At 35.4% G+C, this 19,310-nt stretch overlaps 1 protein-coding gene across 2 annotated transcripts in view; it reads right to left on the bottom strand.

The window, feature by feature from the left end:
* Positions 1-19,310, bottom strand: part of CCDC171 (coiled-coil domain containing 171) — a 437,148-nt gene that overhangs the window by 156,119 nt on the left and 261,719 nt on the right. For both annotated transcript variants that reach the window (XM_043977119.1, XM_043977120.1), the window contains exons 17-18: positions 12,969-13,114; positions 10,582-10,636 (exon numbers count right to left, since the gene is read on the bottom strand). In XM_043977119.1, the coding sequence (XP_043833054.1) occupies positions 10,582-10,636; positions 12,969-13,114 (201 nt within the window). The remainder of the gene's footprint in view (positions 1-10,581; positions 10,637-12,968; positions 13,115-19,310) is intronic.

Here is a 19,310-nt window from a genome sequence, read left to right as displayed (position 1 = left end):
TTTTATACTTGAGGAAACTGAGGCACACAGAAGTTAAATGACTTGCTCAGGGTCACACAGACAGTAAATGTCTGAGGCCAGATCTGAATTCAGTATTTCCTGATTCTATATCCAATGTTCTATCCACTGCAATATCTAACTTCCTTTTCCACATTATTTTCCCCATTATAATAAAGTATTCATTTTGTCTTTAGCTAAGCCCCTAAACTCACAACATCAGGTGGTGCCTTCAAGGTTCAAGGGCTCAAGAGAAAATCATGGGGACTATAAACGTTATGGGTTTACTAATTCAATAAGGAATAAATCATTAATGGGATATTAAATGCCCTTCACATTCAGGACCCAACTTCAACAAGCATTTAACTACATGCACAAAGCAATGTGCAAAGCAATGAAGTAATAAAAACAAAATATGAAATAGTCTCTTCCCTCAGTGGATACCTAGTGTCAGGAAGACTCAAGTTCAAATACAGCCTCAGACACTTACTAGCTATGAGACCCTAGGCAAATCACTTCACCCTGTTTGCTTCAGTTTCCTCATCTATAAAATGAGCTAGAGAAGGAAATGCAAACTACCCTAGTATCTTTGCCAAGAAAACCTCAAACAGGATCACAAAATAATTGGATATAACTGAAAAGAATGACTTAACAAGCCTGCAGTGAATGAATTCAGAAGCCCTAGTATCATATCCTATAGCAAGTGAGTGACTTGCCAGGGGCTATGTAATATTCAGAAGTGAACTTGGGGGTGGAGGGGAAAGGAGATGTTTATACTCCCTCTTCATCTCTGCTTACTACAATTCTTCCATCACTTTAAAGGCAATTCAGTTGCCACCTTCCCCACAAAGCCTTTTCTAAGAAGCCCTAACTGAAAATTATCTCTCTCACTTCAGATTTGCCTGATCATTTGGGATCTTTCCGGTGTACCTATCATCTATTTGGCCAGAAGGTAGAAGAATGAAGTGGAAAGAGCAATGGATATGGAATTAAGTGGCCCTGGATTATGATTTTAGTTCTGTTATTTTCTGTTTGAACAGAAACAGTTTTTTTGTCCTCTATGGACCTCATTTTTCTCATCTATAAAATAAAGGGGTTAGATTAAATGATCACTAAAGTCCTTTTCAGCTGTAAAATCTGATGAAAACATGTCATATTTCTCTTATTAGATCATAAATTCCTTGAGGGCAGGGACATAATCTTTGAATAACCTCCATCCACTAAATAACACAGTGCCTCACATATGGTAGCTTAATTGATACGTGATAAATTGAAAATTACTAGGGAATACTACAAATAGTTAGCTAGGTGGTGTGTCAAGATAATGGAATGTGACAGATGAGATATAGTAGATATTCAGGGGCCCACCTGGAGACTGAGTTAAACTGATTGAATTGGATAAGGCAACTGACTGTTGACTGCTTACTAGATTGTAAGCACATCTGGATGGTACTTAAGAGTACTTAAGAAAGTAATTGTTCAGGGCAGCTAGGTGGCAGAGTGGATAGAGCACCGGTCCTGGAGTCAGGAGTACCTGAGTTCAAATCCGGCCTCAGACACTTAACACTTACTAGCTGTGTGACCCTGGGCAAGTCACTTAACCCCAACTGCCTCACTAAAAAAAAAAAAAAAAGAAAGTAATTGTTCTCAGAAGCTAACAACTTTGAACTTTGACCACCTTCAGGCCCAGTGAACCAATCAGCTTGAAGAACCTCTCATTTCTGGGAGGGGAAGAGGAAGTGGAGGCTATGGAGAGAGCTCAGCCTCTTTGGCTGGGTGGCAGTTGACTTCAGAGGTGGGAGCTTAGGAAGTTTAGGATCACTAGGTTATAGGAAATCTGTTCTCAATCTTTCTCTTTCTTTTATTATCTTTCAATAAACCCTTTAAAAAACCTAAATTTGTTTATCAGTGAATTTAGTCAGTTTCCCCCCAAACTGGGGGGACAGATTAGAACCCACATTTAGAAATTTAAATTACACAGTGGTATAGGGAATAGTTCTTGGCCCAGCCTGGAGTCATTAAGATCTGAGTTTAAATCTATCCTCAGATATTTATTACTAGCTAAGTGACCCTTGAAAAGTCACTTATCCTCTGTCTGCCTCCATTTCTGCATCTGCAAAATGAGGATAATAATAGCACCTACCTCCCAGAGTTGTTATAAGGATAAAGCACTAACGCAAACTGTAAAGTGCTATACAAATGCTAGCTATTATTATTTTTAATAATATAAATAAATATCCTGTTAGTTAAGCTAAGGTTCTCATGATTCAGCCAGGGAAGAAATTTTCCAAAGTATCTGTTTAATTTTATTTTTATATTGTAATTGTACTCAGTTAATTAGAGTTTAAGCTTTGACAGCTGGGATGGTCTTACTTTTGATTTTGTGGAGCAAGTAGCTTGCACAGCGCCTGGCACATAGGAGGCCTTTAATAAATACTTGTTTTGGGCCCAACCTCAACTGATTCAGATGCACAAGCATATCCTTCTAGAATGTAAATGGTTTTGTTGTCCTTGTTCTACTTTTTTCAACATCACAAAATTCAACAGTTCTTCATGGTGGGGCACTCTACAATCAAAGGATGCAAAATATTCTGTATTATAGCTGAGAGATAGGTGATGAGAAAGCTGTTCATAGATCAAGAACAATGATGCTTTCAAGTGAAAGTGATTAGTCCATTTTAAAAATAGACTATATATTACTCCCAAATGGGATTTTTAAAAAATTCACTGCTAAATTCCTTATACAATTTTGAGATTTGGGGTAGATGATTCGAGTGTATCTAGTTCAAAAATATACATATGCTAAACCCTGAAAAGAGAATTATGACTTTATGGCAGAAAAATAATATCTATAAAGAAACTTACTTGTCCAGTGTTACACAAGCATTAAAAATTAATCACAAACAAAAATAGGTTCAACATCTGGAATAATAACTAATACAAATGGTAAAAAAAGTTCAAATTTTTGAAGGGAAAAATGTAGTAAAGGGATAGCCATAACATATACTCCTATGTTAAGGAAAGATCCAGAATTTCACTCTGTTGCAATTCTGATATCTAAAGGAAACCAAGACCACATTGTTCTAATTTTAGTATATGGGTGAAAGGGCAAACATGGCAAGTAGGGATGTAGTGCCTCTATACCTACATTTGAAGGTGGGAAATCTCTTCTGTGGAAAGCTGCAGGGGAATGCCTGTACCACATTCTAAAAAACTTCTTTTCTACAGAACCTCCATCCCAACCAACATAACTCATTTAGAAGAAATAATTTACCTCAATAATCTATGGAAATTTCTAGAATAGAATTCAAAATGAAAATAGCAAAAAAATCACTAATAGGAAAGCAATTTTGATAGAATTAAACTGGTAGTTATCACCTATAAGTTGAATAAAGAAAAGATTATCAGGCATTACAAAGCACAACTGAAATTCACAGAATATCTGTGAGTTTGGAGATTCTTCCATTTCACTCTGACACTATAGTCAAAAAATGCAGGGAAATTAAAGAGCTGCATGAATTATGACCGTCCAGCCGCAACTGCCTTGATTATAGATGAAAGAATATTTTGCCAGCCTCTTGAAGAAAGCAGAAGGTATGTCACTTATGTTTCTTATTGATGATGATTGTCCCCCTGACTTTCCTAGTCTATTCCCCACAACAGCTGCTATACAACATCTATTACTACCAGGTGGGAGGGCTTGCAACCAAATGTAATTCCAACTGGATAAAAAATTCGTAATGACATGAACAAACTGGCTTTTCCTATGAAAAAGATTTAATAAACATAAGTAATGTAACAAAAAATCTTACCTGGTATATATAACTAAATGTTATATTGATCACATAGGTATATTAACAGATTTTTTTAAAAAAGATACCAGCTGACCAAACTTTTTTAAATCAGGAAATTATATATTCAAAAATGTTACCCAAAATAAACATCATCCAGAAGACTACATTTAATATTTTAGCACTATAAATGTAAGATTAGTCTCTTTTAATATACGAGTTAAAAAAGAAACACCCAATAAAATTAAACTGTCTAGGTGTTAAATATCTGCTTGATAATATCATTTGGAAGGGGGGAAAATCACTGATGCTATTTTAAAAAGTGAAATTGAAACAGAAATTTAATTAAATTCAGAAATTAATCTTGAATGTGATATATTTATTAACTATATTCATAGAAAATTCCTACATTTTGCATTCTAACATGATATTTGGTACTAAGAGAAATAGATTTCCACTATTCATTAATGAAAAGAATATATATCATTGGCCCTTTAGTACTAAAATTCAGTGTGTACACTGAATATTCAGTCAATAAATATTTATTAAGCACCTATTGTGTGCCAGAAACTGTGCTAATGACAATAATGTTGCAATGTTGTACATCAATAAAATGAATTGGGAATATGATGGTCTGGCCTCAACTGGTCTATAACAATTTAAATTCTCCAATCCAATGCCAGGAACTAGGTTAGGAACTGGAGATGCAAAGAAAAGCAAAAATACTCCCTGCTCTCAAGGAGTTCATAATATGAAGAAGATAATATGCAAACAATTAGGTACAGACAAGATATATATTATATAAACTGAGGATAGTCTCAGAGGGAAGGCACTAAGACTGAGGAGGACTGGGAAAAGCTTCTTACAGAAGGTGAGAGAAGATGGAACTTTAGCTAAGACTTAAAGAAAGCTAGGAGATGGAGATCAAGAAGGAGAAAACTCTAGGCATGAGAGAAACTCTCTGAGTTGGGAGGTGGAGTGTTGTGTGCAAGGAATCACAAGGATCACAACACAAGTTCATTGGATCACAGAGTAAGTGAAGTAAAATGTTAGAAAACTGCATAGGGAATTGGGGGAAGGGGCAGGTTATAAAGGACTTTAAAAGTCAAACATTTTACACTTGATCCTGGAGGTAAGAGGTAACCACTAAAATTTATTGAATAAGAGAGTGACATAGAAGCAATGCATCCAAAATTAGAAGGGAGGCAGAAAGCTAGGAAACAATTTTTTTTAGCCAGTACTTCTGATAAAGGCCTCATTTCTAAAATATATCGGGAACTAAATCAAACTTATAAGAATACAAGTCATTCCCCAATTGAGAAATGGTCAAAGGATATGAACAGGCAGTTTTCTGATGAAGAAATCAAAGCTATCTATTGCCATATGAAAAAATGCTCTAAATCACTACTGATTACAGAAATGCAAATTAAAACAACTCTGAGGTACCACCTGACACCTATCAGATTGGCTAATATGACAAAAAAGGAAAATAATAAATGTTCAAGAAGCTGTGGAAAATTTGTAACACTAATGTATTGTTGGTGGAGCTGTGAACTGATTCAACCATTCTGGAGAGCAATTTGGAATTATGTCCAAAGGACTATAAAGCTGTGCATACCCTCTGACCCAGAAATACCACTATTGTGTCTTTTTCCCAAAGAGGTCATAAAAAAGGGAAAAGGAATTGGAAACTGAGGGGACGCCCATCAATTGGGGAATGGCTGAACAAGTTGTGGTATCTGAATGTGATGGAATTCTATTGTGCTGTAAGAAATGATGAGCAGGTACATTTCAGAGAAACCTGGAAGGACTTGCATGAACTGATGATGAGTGAGATGAGCAGAACCAGGAGAACATTGTACACAGTATCATAAACATTATGTGTCAATCAACTGTGATAGACTTGATTCTTCTCAGCAATACAATGATCCAAGATAGTTCCAAAGGACTCATGATAGAAAATGCTCTCCAAATCCAGAAAAAAAAAGAACTGTGGAATAAAGATGCAGATTGTACCATACTATTTCTTTTGGTTTTGGTGCTGTTGTTTTTCTTTTTTGAGGTTTTCCCTTTTTGCTTTGATTCTTCTTTCACAGCATGACTAATACAGAAATTTGAAAAAAAAAGAGAGTGACTTAGTTTGACCTGCATTTCAGACAAACTAACTTGATAGCTAAGTGGAGAATGGATTGGAGAGACTTAAGGCAGGAGTTGATGACACCTTCCACTTTGAAGAAGAGAAAGGTTTGTATATTAGTACTGTCATGAAAATAAAAATTACAGAACTTGATCACTGACAGGAAATGAAGAGTAAGAGAGAGAGTGGGGGCAGCTAGGTGGGGCAATGGATAGAGCACCGGCCCTGGAGTCAGGAGTACCTGAGTTCAAATCTGGCCTCAGACACTTAACACTTACTAGCTGTGTGACCCTGGGCAAGTCACTTAACCCTAATTGCCTCACTAAAAAAAATTTAAAAAAAAAAAAAGAGAGAGTGAGAAAGTTGAGTATGACATCTAAGTTGTAAGCATAAATAAGTGGGAAGATGATGGTACCCTCCACAGTAATAGGGAAGTTAGGAAGAGGGGAGTGGGGTGGGGAGAGAAGATAATGAATTTAGTATAAGATATGTTGAGTTTATAATGTCTGTGAGACATCAAATTCAAGATGTTGTAATAGGTAATTAGAGATACGAGATTAGAGGTCAGCACAGAGGTTAATGTGGGATACACAGATTTAAGAATTATCAGCCTGGAGATGATAATTGAATCCATGGTCACTGGTGAGATTACCAAGTGAAATAGTAGACTGGACAGGAGAAGAGGGCCTAGGACAGAGCCCTGGTGTTCCTGTGGGACACCTACAGTTGGCTGGTGTGAACTGGATGAGGACCCAGCAAAAAAGACAGAGTAGTCAGACAAGATAGGAGAAAAACCAAAAGAGAGCAGTGTAATAAGAAGCTAGAGAAAAAAGTATCAAAGAGAACAAGGTGATCAACAGGATCTAAGAGTGTAGAAAGGTCAAAGAAGGATAAGAACTGAAAAAAAGGCCATTAGATTTGGTGATGAAAGAAATCATTAATAATTTTGAAGAAAGCAGTTGTGATTGAATGACATGGTCAGAAGCCAGACTGCAAAGAGTTATGAAGAGAGTGAGAGGAAAGGACAAAAAGGCACCTATTATAGACGTTGTCAGGGCTGCCTAATACAAAAAAGCTATGGACACAAGTGTCACCAGTACATGAAACACCAGAGAAGGTCACAATTGACTAGAAGCATTCAAAGATCTGTCTCAATGCTTTTGAGCTCCTTCAATATTCATTGCCTACCTGTGTACACCTAATTTCTGCCTGAATATTCAATTTGCCATTGGTTCCTCCATCTTAGTCACTTTACTCATCAGTTCCTTCATATTTACATGTAGTCTGATTTTCCTGTATATGAAAATGTCAAACCAAAAAAAGTAAAAGTTTCTGCCTTCTCCCTTCCTATCTCTTGATAGATCTTTTTACAGGCTAATTTCTGGGAGAAATCAGTTTGGAACTTAATATTCCCTTGGTATCTAGTAGTGAAAGTAAAGGCCTTCAACTGGTCTATAACAATTTGAATTCTCCATTCCTTCTCTTTTTGTTACTGCAGTCCCTGTGAGGGAGAAGGAAAGATAGGATATCTTCCTTCCTCATAAGCAACTGATCAAAGGGGTAAAACAGCATGTTCAGATACCAGTCCAAAGAGAGGCTGTTTTAATAAAAGAAGCTTATAACTCTCTAGCCTTAAAATGCTAGCCTCTGGAGTTGTGACTGTCCTCAAGGAAGAGACTAGCTGACTATGTCTACAGTTTCCTTGGCCACCTCTATCTATCTGTATGTATGTATGTATGTATGTATGCATGCATGTATGTATTTATGTATGTATGTATTTATATATAGACAGAATCTTAAAATCTGGCTGTCCCCTCCTTGAAAATTGGAAGCTAGAAAAAACAAACAAACAAACAAAAAACCTATGGGGGCAGGTAGGTGGCACAGTGGATAAAGCACCGGCTCTGGAGTCAGGAGTTCAAATCCGGCCTCAGACACTTGACACGTACTGGCTGTGTGACCCTGGGCAAGTCACTTAACCCCCATTGCCCCACAAAAAAAAAACAAAAACAAAAACAAAAAACCACAAAAACCACAAAAACCACAAAAACCAAAATGAAAATTGGAAGCTAGAAACCTAAGATAGTTTCTGATCACCTTGGCATTAGCCCTGTGGCCCTCCAGTTAGACCCGCTTAGAAATGCCCCAATTTCAGGAAGATTCACTCTTTATTTCACCAGGATTGCTATGAAAGTTCCACAACTATTGCAGGCTACATTGCCCGATAACTCAATTACCGGGGTACTAAAGGTGTTCAATTCCAACAGGCAGACTGAAAATAACAGGCTTCAGAAACACACTTGAGAATCACTCCGTAAATCTTCATAACCCTCAGTTAGTCCATAACTCTTACAAACAATATATATGCAGATATGGTGCTGAGGGATAAGGAAGCCCCCTAGGAAGAGGGACTGTGACAGCACCAGCTAAAATACATGTACAAATCAGCCAATCAATAACCTGCTCAACACCAGACATAGTGCTAAGCACTGCAGATATAAAGAGAGGTAAAAATCAGTCCCTGCCCTCAAGGAGCTCACAACATATGAACAATAAATACAAAGCAAGCTATCGGTAAGTAGGTAATCATTAAAAGCCTGAAGGCACTGTAAGAGAGGTTGAGGAAGGCCCTGTGTAAAGGGTAGGATTTTAGCTAAGATTTAAAGGAAGTCAGAGAAGCCAGTAGTCAAAGTGGAAGAGGGAGAGTGTTCTAGACATGGGGGACAGCCAGAGAGAATACCTGGAAGTCAAAAGATGAACAGTCTTAATGTGGAACAACCAGGAGGCCCATATCATTGGATTAAAGTGACCATGTCAAGGAGTACAGTGTAAGAAGACTTGGAAGGGTAAGAATGGGGTAGGTTATGAAGGGCTTTGAATTCCAAGCAGATCACTTTGTATTCACTCCTGGAGGCAATAGGAAGCCAAAGGAGTTTATTGAGTCTAGGGGGGTGGGGGGGGGGGAGGTTGTGTGTGACATGATTAGATCTCTGTTTAAGGAAAAAGTGGCTGAATGGAGGATGAATTGGAATAGGGCGAGTCTTCAAGCAAGCAGAGCCACTTACAGCTAATTCAGTAATCAAGGCATGAGATGATGGACTGCCCCAGAGGCATGGCAGTGTCAGAGGAAAGAAGGGGGCATATTCAAGAGATGTTACAAAGGTGAAATTGACTGGCCCTGACAACAGATTGGAAATGGGAGGTGTGAAATAGTGAGGAGATCAGGCACACGCAGGCAGCAACAAGTGAAAAAGACAGAAGTCTAAATTGCCTTTCTGAGAGTTCAGAGTTGCCCTAGAACAATATAAGTTCCATAACCTCCTCCTGTTCCTGCCAACAGACAACCACTCCTGATTGCCTGACTTAACCTTAACTCCTATATTTTGGCACCCTTACACACACACACACACACACACACACACACACACACACACACACACACACACACACACACACACACACACACTTTCCTGAATCCTTATGAAGTGATTCTCCTTGATATAAACCACAGGATTTCTACCTGTGCTCTTCCCATTCTTCTATGGCTACAGATTGATTCCCACTAAGGATCAGTGAATGGAAACCACAGGTCCTCATCCTACCCTCCAGTCTTGCTGGGCAGCCTCTATGAGACTGGGAGTCAAGAAAATAAGGTTTCACCTGTAGCTTTGCCAATCACTACATGTATAATCTCGGTTAGGTTACCACATCTACCTAGATCCTAGCTTCTTAAACTGTGGGTTGCAACCCCATCTGGGGTCATGTAACTGAATGGGAGTAGGTGATCATGAAAAATTTGGCAAGAGTAAAAAGTTATGTATACCTATTTTATAAAACTATATACCCAAGGTCACAGAAAAATTTCTTGGGCAAAAAGAGGTCATGAGTAGAAAGAGTTTAAGAAGCCCTGGTCTAGATCTTAGTTACCTTGTTTATAAAATAATGATGATGGACTAGACGATATTTAACATCCATTTCAGCTCTAATCTATATGTACATGAGGATAAATTTTAATTTAAGTAAGTTTATAGTTATGCTAAGGTATATAAGTACTACCAAAGGCAACATATTAGGACTGTATTTCTTTTTCTTTTTTTGGTAAGGCAATTGGGGTCAAGTGACTTGCCCAGGGTCACACAGCTAGTAAGTGTCAAGTGTCTGAGGCCACATTTGAACTCAGGTCCTCCTGAATCCAGGGCCAGTGCTTTATCCATTGCACCACCTAGCTGCCCCAGGCCTGTATTTCTAAGGCAGAAGGCTCTATGGTGGTAATAGGATAGGCTGTGTGGTCAAACATTTTATGATTAGGAGACGTGAGATTCTTAAATGACCTCTAGTTTATTCAGCAAAGACCACAAATGATTCAAGTGTAGTTATAGCAGTTTGGGGACAATTCTCATTTCTATAATTTTATTAAAAGAATAAAGAATACTCAAGAGGTACAATTTTTAAATTTGTATAAATTTTGAGTCAGTAAAATTAACAAATGTATTTATCTTCTGAAATAATATAGTATTTTATAGCTAATTAATGGAGATTTTATTAAAAATAAAGTTTTAAAATAAGTAAAAATACTTAATATGTTTTAATAAAACAAAGCCAAGTAAATGGTATAATAACAAAGCTGAATAAAATTATAAAAATATATAGTATTACCTTATGAAGAGCACTTTCCACTGATCTCATATGATTAGCAACACATTCTTTGTCTCTAGAAAAAGGGAAGGAAAAGATTGGGTTTTATGTAAACAAAAACTTTATTAAAACAGAAATAAAGTAATATAAAACATTTTTATTAAGAATGAGGGTTAATGGTCTCTTAAAAATGTATAGAATGACTATATTAATGGTATTTCTTGCCCCCCTTTCATTCATACTGTTGAGTTGCCAAATTACTAAGAGAAGGAATACTTTTTGAGGAGAGGACTTTAAGGATAAAATTCCAAGTTAAAAAAAAAAGCATATTGTTCATAATGGAAATGTGCTAAAGAAATTAAAGACTGAATTATTCTCATGAAAAATTCTTAGAAAAATCACACTGCATAAATACATCATAAATATAAACACCATCCAAATAGACATTGTCCTTTATTTTATGTGTATCATCTTTGGTGTCATAAAAATTGAACAAAAATCTACATCATTGCCTTTGATTAGGAATTAATAGGTGAAATTACCATAAAATGGTATTTCTTTTGTCAGATATACATTTATTTTTTGAAATGATTAATGGATATAATTACAAAAGTTAAAAATGATTTTTTAAAAATTAGCTACCATTGCATTGCTCTTTTATTTGAGGGACATGGACCTATAGATTATATGAAACCCTAATAACAATGTTTTTTAGTTTTCCTGTTCATCAACATAAAAAGACTTTACAAACAAAATGTAATCATCTAATTTTCTTAGAATCAGAGAAAGTTAAAATTGGAAGGGAACTGGAGGTGATGAGTTCTAATCACCTCACTTCCAGATTGAGGAAAGTGAGTAAAGTGACTTTTCCAAAATCACAGTTATCATTAGTCAACTGTAGAACTGGTCAAACTATAAGGCAAAACTGTTAACCTATATGAATTTTTACAATAAACACTTCTACATATAAAAATGTAGGAGTACAATGCCATATTCCTACAAAATTTCATATCATACAGACATAAAAGACATATTATGCCATTCTGCCTCTCACGTATGCTGCCTTCATATATGAATATGTACATAAACACATAAATATAAGTCTATTTGGAGAAAGTTGCTACACATTTTGAGAGGCAGAATAATAAAGGGGAGAGAAGCTTAGCTTTGGAGTTAGGAAGATCTGAGGTGAAATCCTACCGCTGACACACTGGCTATGTGAAAAACAATAAGTTACTTACCTTCTTAGTGTCCCAAATAACTTTCTAAATCTATAAGCTAGAAATAAGTTACTGATTTTTATAAACAGAGGGATTTTCCAAATAGTAGTATTTCCCACATAGTTAGAACAAAAATATATATACATACATATATGTATATTTGTACACAGAGATATATTTATAAAATAGAAGTGATTATTTGTACATGGGTAATATGGTTTGGCCCTTTGTCAGTTAATATTTTAATCATGCATAAGTGATTTCTCCAAAGCTAGCCAGGATTAAATCGCAGATGTAAAGCCAAAGATTGCGAACTCCCTTCCCTGGTATCAAATCTGGTGGTTTCCCTTTTATTTCAGGGTAGTTGTGATAATATTGTCATAAGATATTATTGTCATTATCACAAAAATTGTGATAATACTATTATATACTCTAAGCAGGTTATTGTTATATTACACCATTGTACATGGAAAATAAATTTTCTTCAGAATTTTATGGGAGAGAAAAATAAAAGTACCAAGAAAAATGTTCAGGTTCAGTTTTATGGATGATGTCAGTTTCATTACTGTCAGGAATATAAAATATATACTTTGTACATTTATGCAGTTTCTCAATCTCTTTTTTCTTCATAAAGTATATTTTGATTATTATATGAGGTCAGAAAAATCTCAATTCATAATGAAGACTCTTTTTAAAAATTTTGCTACATTCTGATATTGTCACTAGAAATTTCATAGTAAACATATTGATCTACATAACTTACTTTAACATGTACTTATACAAATATTTTGTAAACTATAGTACAAGATATCAGCATGGACCAATCTTGGGGGAAGTATATGAGAAAAATTAGTAAACAAGATGTGACTTTTAAATAGATTAATCAAATATTTTATACTCAGTAACATGAGAGTTTCAAAGAGGTAATGACTACAGCAAGCCAGAACTATGTGTATTATAAGACTATACAGGAATTTTATGCTTTTCTGAAGTTTCTCCTTAAAATATACCCTTACTATGTTGAGCAAAGAGTTTTCTTTTTTAAGGCTGTATCAGTGAATTTCAAAGAGAGATAGCTGTATTTTTGTTTGCTAACACTGTATTATCCAGAGCTAAAACCCTGCTCATGAAAGTAAGAATTGATCTTTTGTCTGTTTTAAGTGATCTCCCCAAGGTCTGCATGCTCACTTTGCTGCCATGCGGAGGGCACTCTCTGCATCATGGATGCTCTCCTCTAGTCGCCGCTTGTCCTGCTCCAGCTGGGTAAGATGTCTATTGAGCTGACGCAAAGATTGATCTTTTCTTCTCAGCTCCATCTTTGCCTCAGAGAGACTCTGCAAGCAGACAGAAAACAGAGTTACTTGTCAGCCCCGATAATTAACTTCAATTTATGCCATAGGCTATTAAACAAAGAAGAATACCAACTGACTGTGAAGTAGATTGGGGCCATTACGCACCAAGGTTTAACAAATTTTCTACAAAAATCTTACTCACTTACTAATTAAAAATTATAAATCTACTAGGATTTTAAAATGACATGGCTATTAACAACTAGATCATATAACAGCTTTTGAAAATATTTAGTTTTAATGTATTAGGTAAAAAATAACATTCATACTCAAAATTTCTGAATATATGAAAACTTCAAGTTTTTAAAATAAAAACATATGAAGAAATATTTTTCTAGCATTACTCAGTTCAAAGTTCCACATATTCCACCAGTGTATATAAACTGTTGCTATCTGGTCTTGTTGACTCTTTGTAACGCCCTTGGACCACAGCACACCAGAGTACATAAATACTCAATAGCAATCAAAGACAACAAAGGGCCCAAATCAAGATCCTTTAAAATATCCAATAGTATTGATATTATAGAAATTGGGAGTATGGAAACCCATTTACAAAAGCTATGAATATATTTTTCTTTTAATCTCTATCTGCTGCCAAAAATAAAAAAATAAACCATGAGCATGTCTAAGTTAAATAAACCTACATAGTTAAAACATTTTAAAATGTTTTATTCATGCTTTTTTTCTATCACTCCCCAGTTATTTTTCCCCAATCAAGAGAACTTTCCTTTGTGACAAAGTTAAGCAAAACAGATCAATATATTAGTCAAGTCTGAAGATCTATGCCTAATTCCACACCTAATAATCTACCATTTCTCTATTTTGAGGCAGAGGGATGCTTCAATGTCAGTTTTCTGAAGTTAAGATTAGTCACTTCATTGATTAGAGTTCTGACATTTTTCAATGGTACTCTCCTTTAAATTACTGAGGATAGTAAATATTTAAACTATTCTGGTTTTCCTTACTTCACTCTGCCTCAGTTCAAACAAGTCTTCTTAAGTTTCTATAAACTGTTCAGTCATAATTATTACACCTCAATATGATTCCATTATATTCATATACCGCAATTTGTTAAGCCATTAGCCAATTGAAAGGTATTCATTTTTTTACCAGTTAATATCAACAACAAAGAGCTGCTATAAAAACTTTTTCTATATATGGAATTTTTCTCTCTTTGATCTCCTTGAAGAATATATTTAGTAGTGGCAATTCTGGGTCAAAAGCTATAATCCAACTTATTGTAATTTTATTCGTTTCAAAATGGTTTTACTGTCTAGTTCTTCTTGTGATTAAATTAGTTTTTTTTTCTTTTAAGTATTTAGATTATTAATTCTTCAAGCATTTGAAAGGCGATTACATGGGAGAAGGATGATTTTTTTTTTCCAATTAGGCCCCAGAGGGCAAAACTAGGAGAAATGACCTGGTAAAGAGGTAAATTAGGTTTAAAAAAAATTTTCCTAGGGGCAGCTAGGTGGCGCGGTGGATAGAGCACTGGCCCTGTGGATTCAGGAGGACCCGAGTTCAAATCCAGCCTCAGACCCTTGACACTTACTAGCTGTGTGACCCTGGGAAAGTCACTTAACCCCAATTGCCTCATGAAAGAAAGAAAGAAAGAAAGAAAGAAAGAAGGAAAGAAAGAAAGAAAGAAAGAAAGAAAGAAAGAAAGAAAGAAAGAAAGAAAGAAAGAAAGAAAGAAAGAGAAAGAAAAGAAAAGAAAAGAAAAGAAAAGAAAAGAAAAGAAAAGAAAAGAAAAGAAAAGAAAAGAAAAGAAAAGAAAAGTTTTCCTAACAATTAAGACTTATTCAAGTAAAGACTGAAAAACCATTTGTCACTTATGTTGTGGAAGGAATTCTTTTTCAGGTATAGGTTGGATTCAGGTATATCCTATCAGTTCCTGCCCAACTTTAAGATTAGGTAATATGTTGATGTTAGTTTCTTTATTGTTACTCTCTAATTCTTAAGGTGGAGGTAGGAATAAGCAGGTTAAAATTAATTATTTAAATTTACTTAGAGATGTCTAATGTTTATATAAAGATGAATACAAATTTATTTACCAAGTATCAATCAACCATAAAAGATTATTAATACTTAGAGAATTTTTTTACTCTATATTTTCAAATAATTTGTTTCTGGCTGAAACTTGACAGCTGACCCTAAAATTTCAAAACATTTCAAGGGAAATTCCATGTCCAATTGTGTCTTGGACATAAAACTAGGTAGACACATCTGATGCTTATAAGCAGTATGGTCATGACCAAGTCATTTCCTCCTCTTCTTTACAAAGCTGGGTATTATGGGCTTCAAATACTGGTTTAATATCAGACTTTTAAAATATGTTGATTAATTTTACTGATCTTTTCCCCTACTTTTGTTGATCTTTGTTGTAAGGACTAGCACAGAGGAGAGATATATATTGAGAAAGGTAAGTGAGGTGAAAATAAAAGTTATAAAAAAATTAGAAGTAACTGGTCCTTAATGTATTGATAAAATGTGAAATAAAAGCTATAAAACTATTTCCTGGCTTTATGATTATTCTCATCTTTGTTATCTCCTCATTTTTCATCTTGCTCCACTACTTTAGGACTTCTCTGACTGACCTCTCCACCATGCACCAGGAAATGCATTATTGGGATAATCTTATCCTGAAAGGTCTCATCTGCCTTGGTTCTCCTCCTCATCTCTAACCTCCACCTCTTAGGACTGGAGATTGGGGTCACAAACTTCAAACCTCCATTTAAGGGAAAAGCACAGCTCAGAAATCTCATTTCTCACCTGGCTGAACTACTTGGGGATTTCTCTGGCTGACTTCTCCACCATACCTCCAAGTCAGGTGCCTTCTCTCCCAGCTACACCGCCCTCTCCCCCTCCCCAATCTTTTCAGCTTCCTTTTGGGTATTGTCTTCCTTTTTTAGACTGTAAGCTCCTTGAGGGCAAGAACTGTCTTTATTTTTGTATTTGTATCCCCACCACTTAGAATAGTGTCCAGCACTTTTTATTGTTATTATTGATGTTATTATTGACTATTGATTATCTTCTCCTTCATAAGTTTTTTTTCACAAAACCATGCTTTCTCAAATATTTCTCATGTGATAGGGCAATAATCTCAATAGCTTGAATATATATGCATAATATAGTACACATATGAAAGCTTAACTACAAATTAATGCCATGTGACACATTAATACCTTCAAAAGTCCTGGAGTTATTTTACACATGTACTGTAAATGATTATTAAGTAATATAAAAATGTTAAATCTTCAGAATTAACAGGTACTTGAAAATTTCCAACTATGTAAAACAAAAAAATTTACAAAATCCACAGAAAACTTTCTTTTGCCAATATTAACAAATTCATGGACACAAAAATAACCCTTAGATGTATAAAAGTTTATTTAGTAATTTGAAGTCCCCTGAAATCTTCAAGGTAAAAATAGTGAAGATATCACTAGTGACCTACAACTAATAGAACACAACATTTTAGTTGTTTCCCTACTTTCAGTAGTAGAATTAATAAGGATAATAATAAAGAATCTGTTGTCTCATCAGTGTTGAGTAATTCCTTCCATAACACATCACCTTATTAGATAGTTTTATTAGTTGCTGAGATCCAACGATTTCAAGACCTATTGATCAACCTTTGGTAAAGAGCCTCTCCAAGATTTGCTTGGTTTGTCCTTGAATGGTAAACCTATGGACCATCACTGGGCTAAGACTTTCTAGTTTTGTTGGACATACAAAAGCTTGCCTCTTGTTGTGATTGCCTTTGAAAGCCCCAGGTTATGTCCACATCAATAATATCAGAGATCACCAATGTGATCTTGAACAGGTAACTGAACTTCCCATTGAACTTAGTTTTCTTATCTAAAATTAGTGTTCAACTATATGACATCTAAGTCCCTTCCAGCTCTAATGTATGACATTTTAATCCTATAAATAACAACTCATTCATATGGTACATGAAGATTAACAAAGCATTTCCTCAAAACTCTGTGAACTAGATACTTGATATGTATGATGGTGATGGCGTTTGTTTTTTTGGTAGGGATGTGGAGAGCTTAGGAGAAGGAAACATTATAATGTCTCAATGACTTGACAGATGGATATATCTGTGAGAAATTTTACATCTGAAAATTTTATTACTTAAGGAAAATCTGGTGGTGAGACTTTCCAAGCTTAGGATGCTTTTCAGAAAGAAACTATACAGTTCACTGCAAAGTCATAATAGTATCCAATCCAACAAATACTTATTAAGTGCCTTCTATGTGCAAGGTACTTTGCAAGATGTTGGAGATTCAAAGATAAATTAGAAAACAGTCCCTGCCCTCAAGGAGCTTACATTCTACTGCAGAAATGTAATATGTAAAAAGATCTCTCACATACACGTGCATACTCAAATACCAATAATTTAAGGACAGAGAGAAAGTACTAATGACTAGGAGCTATCAAGAAAATCTTTCCATAGGAGATGGTACATGACTTGAGCTTTGAATGAAGGACTCTAAGAGGTAGAGTTGAATGCCCAATTCAGAGAAGAGCCAAAAGATCATTATGAATAGAAGATAGGGTACAAGGAGAGGGCAAGAAGGCATAATCCATAATAAGTCAAGAAAGGAGGCTGGAGTCAAACTGTGAAGGGTTTTAGATGCTCCATCAGGAGTTTATATTTTATCCTAAAAGCAATAGAGAGTGAATGAAGGTTCTTGAGCAGAAGAGCGTCATGGATAAAGCTGTGTTTAAGGCATTATTTTGCATACATGGAAGACACATTAGAGAGAAAAAAAAGACTTGAAGCAATGTGTTTCTAATTGAAACTTGACAGCTGGCCCTAAAATTTCAAGCCACTGCAAGGCAACTTCAGTGGCCAAATGTGTGCTAGACAAGAAGTCCAGTAGGTATCTCTGATGCTTATTAGCAGTATGACCTTGGTCAAGTTGCTTCTGTGATCCTGGGAAGACTTTGAAAGACTATAGGTTAAGTTAACTTGGGATTGACCTTGGTTCCCAAATGATGAAATAATGAGTCCAATTAGGTGAACATTAAAATGGTCCAGATGAGAAGTGATGATGTCCTGAACCAGATGGACATGGGAGTGGAAAGGAGACAGTTGGAAGAGACGTTGCAGGGGGGAGGTGGGGTAGAATCAATAGTATTTGACAAATAATCAAAACCTTTCCAGCTTTAAATATTCTTTCAAACTTTTACCCACACTACCACTATCTTCAAGTATCCAGGGTCTTATCCATACACCATGAGAAAGTAGTAGATTATAATTTTAGTGAGTTAGATAATGGAAATAATATTATTCCCATTTTACAAATCAGCAAACTGAGGCTCAAATCAGTTAAATGGCCTGACCATGATCACAAAGCTATTACAGAATAAACAAACAAAAACAAAATGTAAAGATTAAAAAAAATAATAAAACAAAGCTAATACAGGTCAGAGCTGGGATTTGAAGAGATGTCTTCTAATTCCAAGTGTGGAGAGCTTGGTACACCATGCTTCAATAAACTATTTTCTCTTTTCTAGTCCCAGTTATGATTCATAGTATTAATTAACATGTGAGAGAACTGACAGGGGTAAAGAATATAGACAATAGCTTTATAATAGAATGATGCTAACTTCCCCCGCAGAGGGATCAATTCCAAGATGTAGACACCATTATAAAACTTTTTAAAACTCTTGTGACATATTTTCAAAGATTTAAATGATGACATTAAGATATATATGTACACACACATTTTATCGCCATTTTAACTGCATACATCATTTGCCTTCTTGTGGACAGAGGCAGAAAATGAAAGTTAGCTGCCATTCTCTGTTCTAGAGAATAGACATCTTCATGGATTGGCTAAGTATCCTACATTAACACCAAAAAAAAAATCTTGTGAAAAACATTCCAGATACATATACAGTTATAAGTAAGCTTTGCAAAGTGGTTAAACTGAAAGTAAAAATGAGAACAAATAAAGAATAATCATGAACGTGAGAGACAATGTGGCATCATGGCAGGAGAGCTGGCCTTGGAGCCAAAGGAAAACTGGGTTTCATTCCCACCTCTTGATACCTATGGGCTATATAAAACTGGGTAAGCATTTAATCTCTCAATGCCCCAAGTAACCCTCTAAGACTACAAACTAGAGAGCAGGGGCAACACTATCGCCATTGGTGTAGGAAGTTC

The sequence above is a fragment of the Dromiciops gliroides genome, chromosome 1 (genome assembly GCF_019393635.1).
Source record: "Dromiciops gliroides isolate mDroGli1 chromosome 1, mDroGli1.pri, whole genome shotgun sequence".
Classification (NCBI taxonomy): Eukaryota; Metazoa; Chordata; class Mammalia; order Microbiotheria; family Microbiotheriidae; genus Dromiciops; species Dromiciops gliroides.
This window is presented reverse-complemented; position numbering and strand designations above follow the sequence as displayed.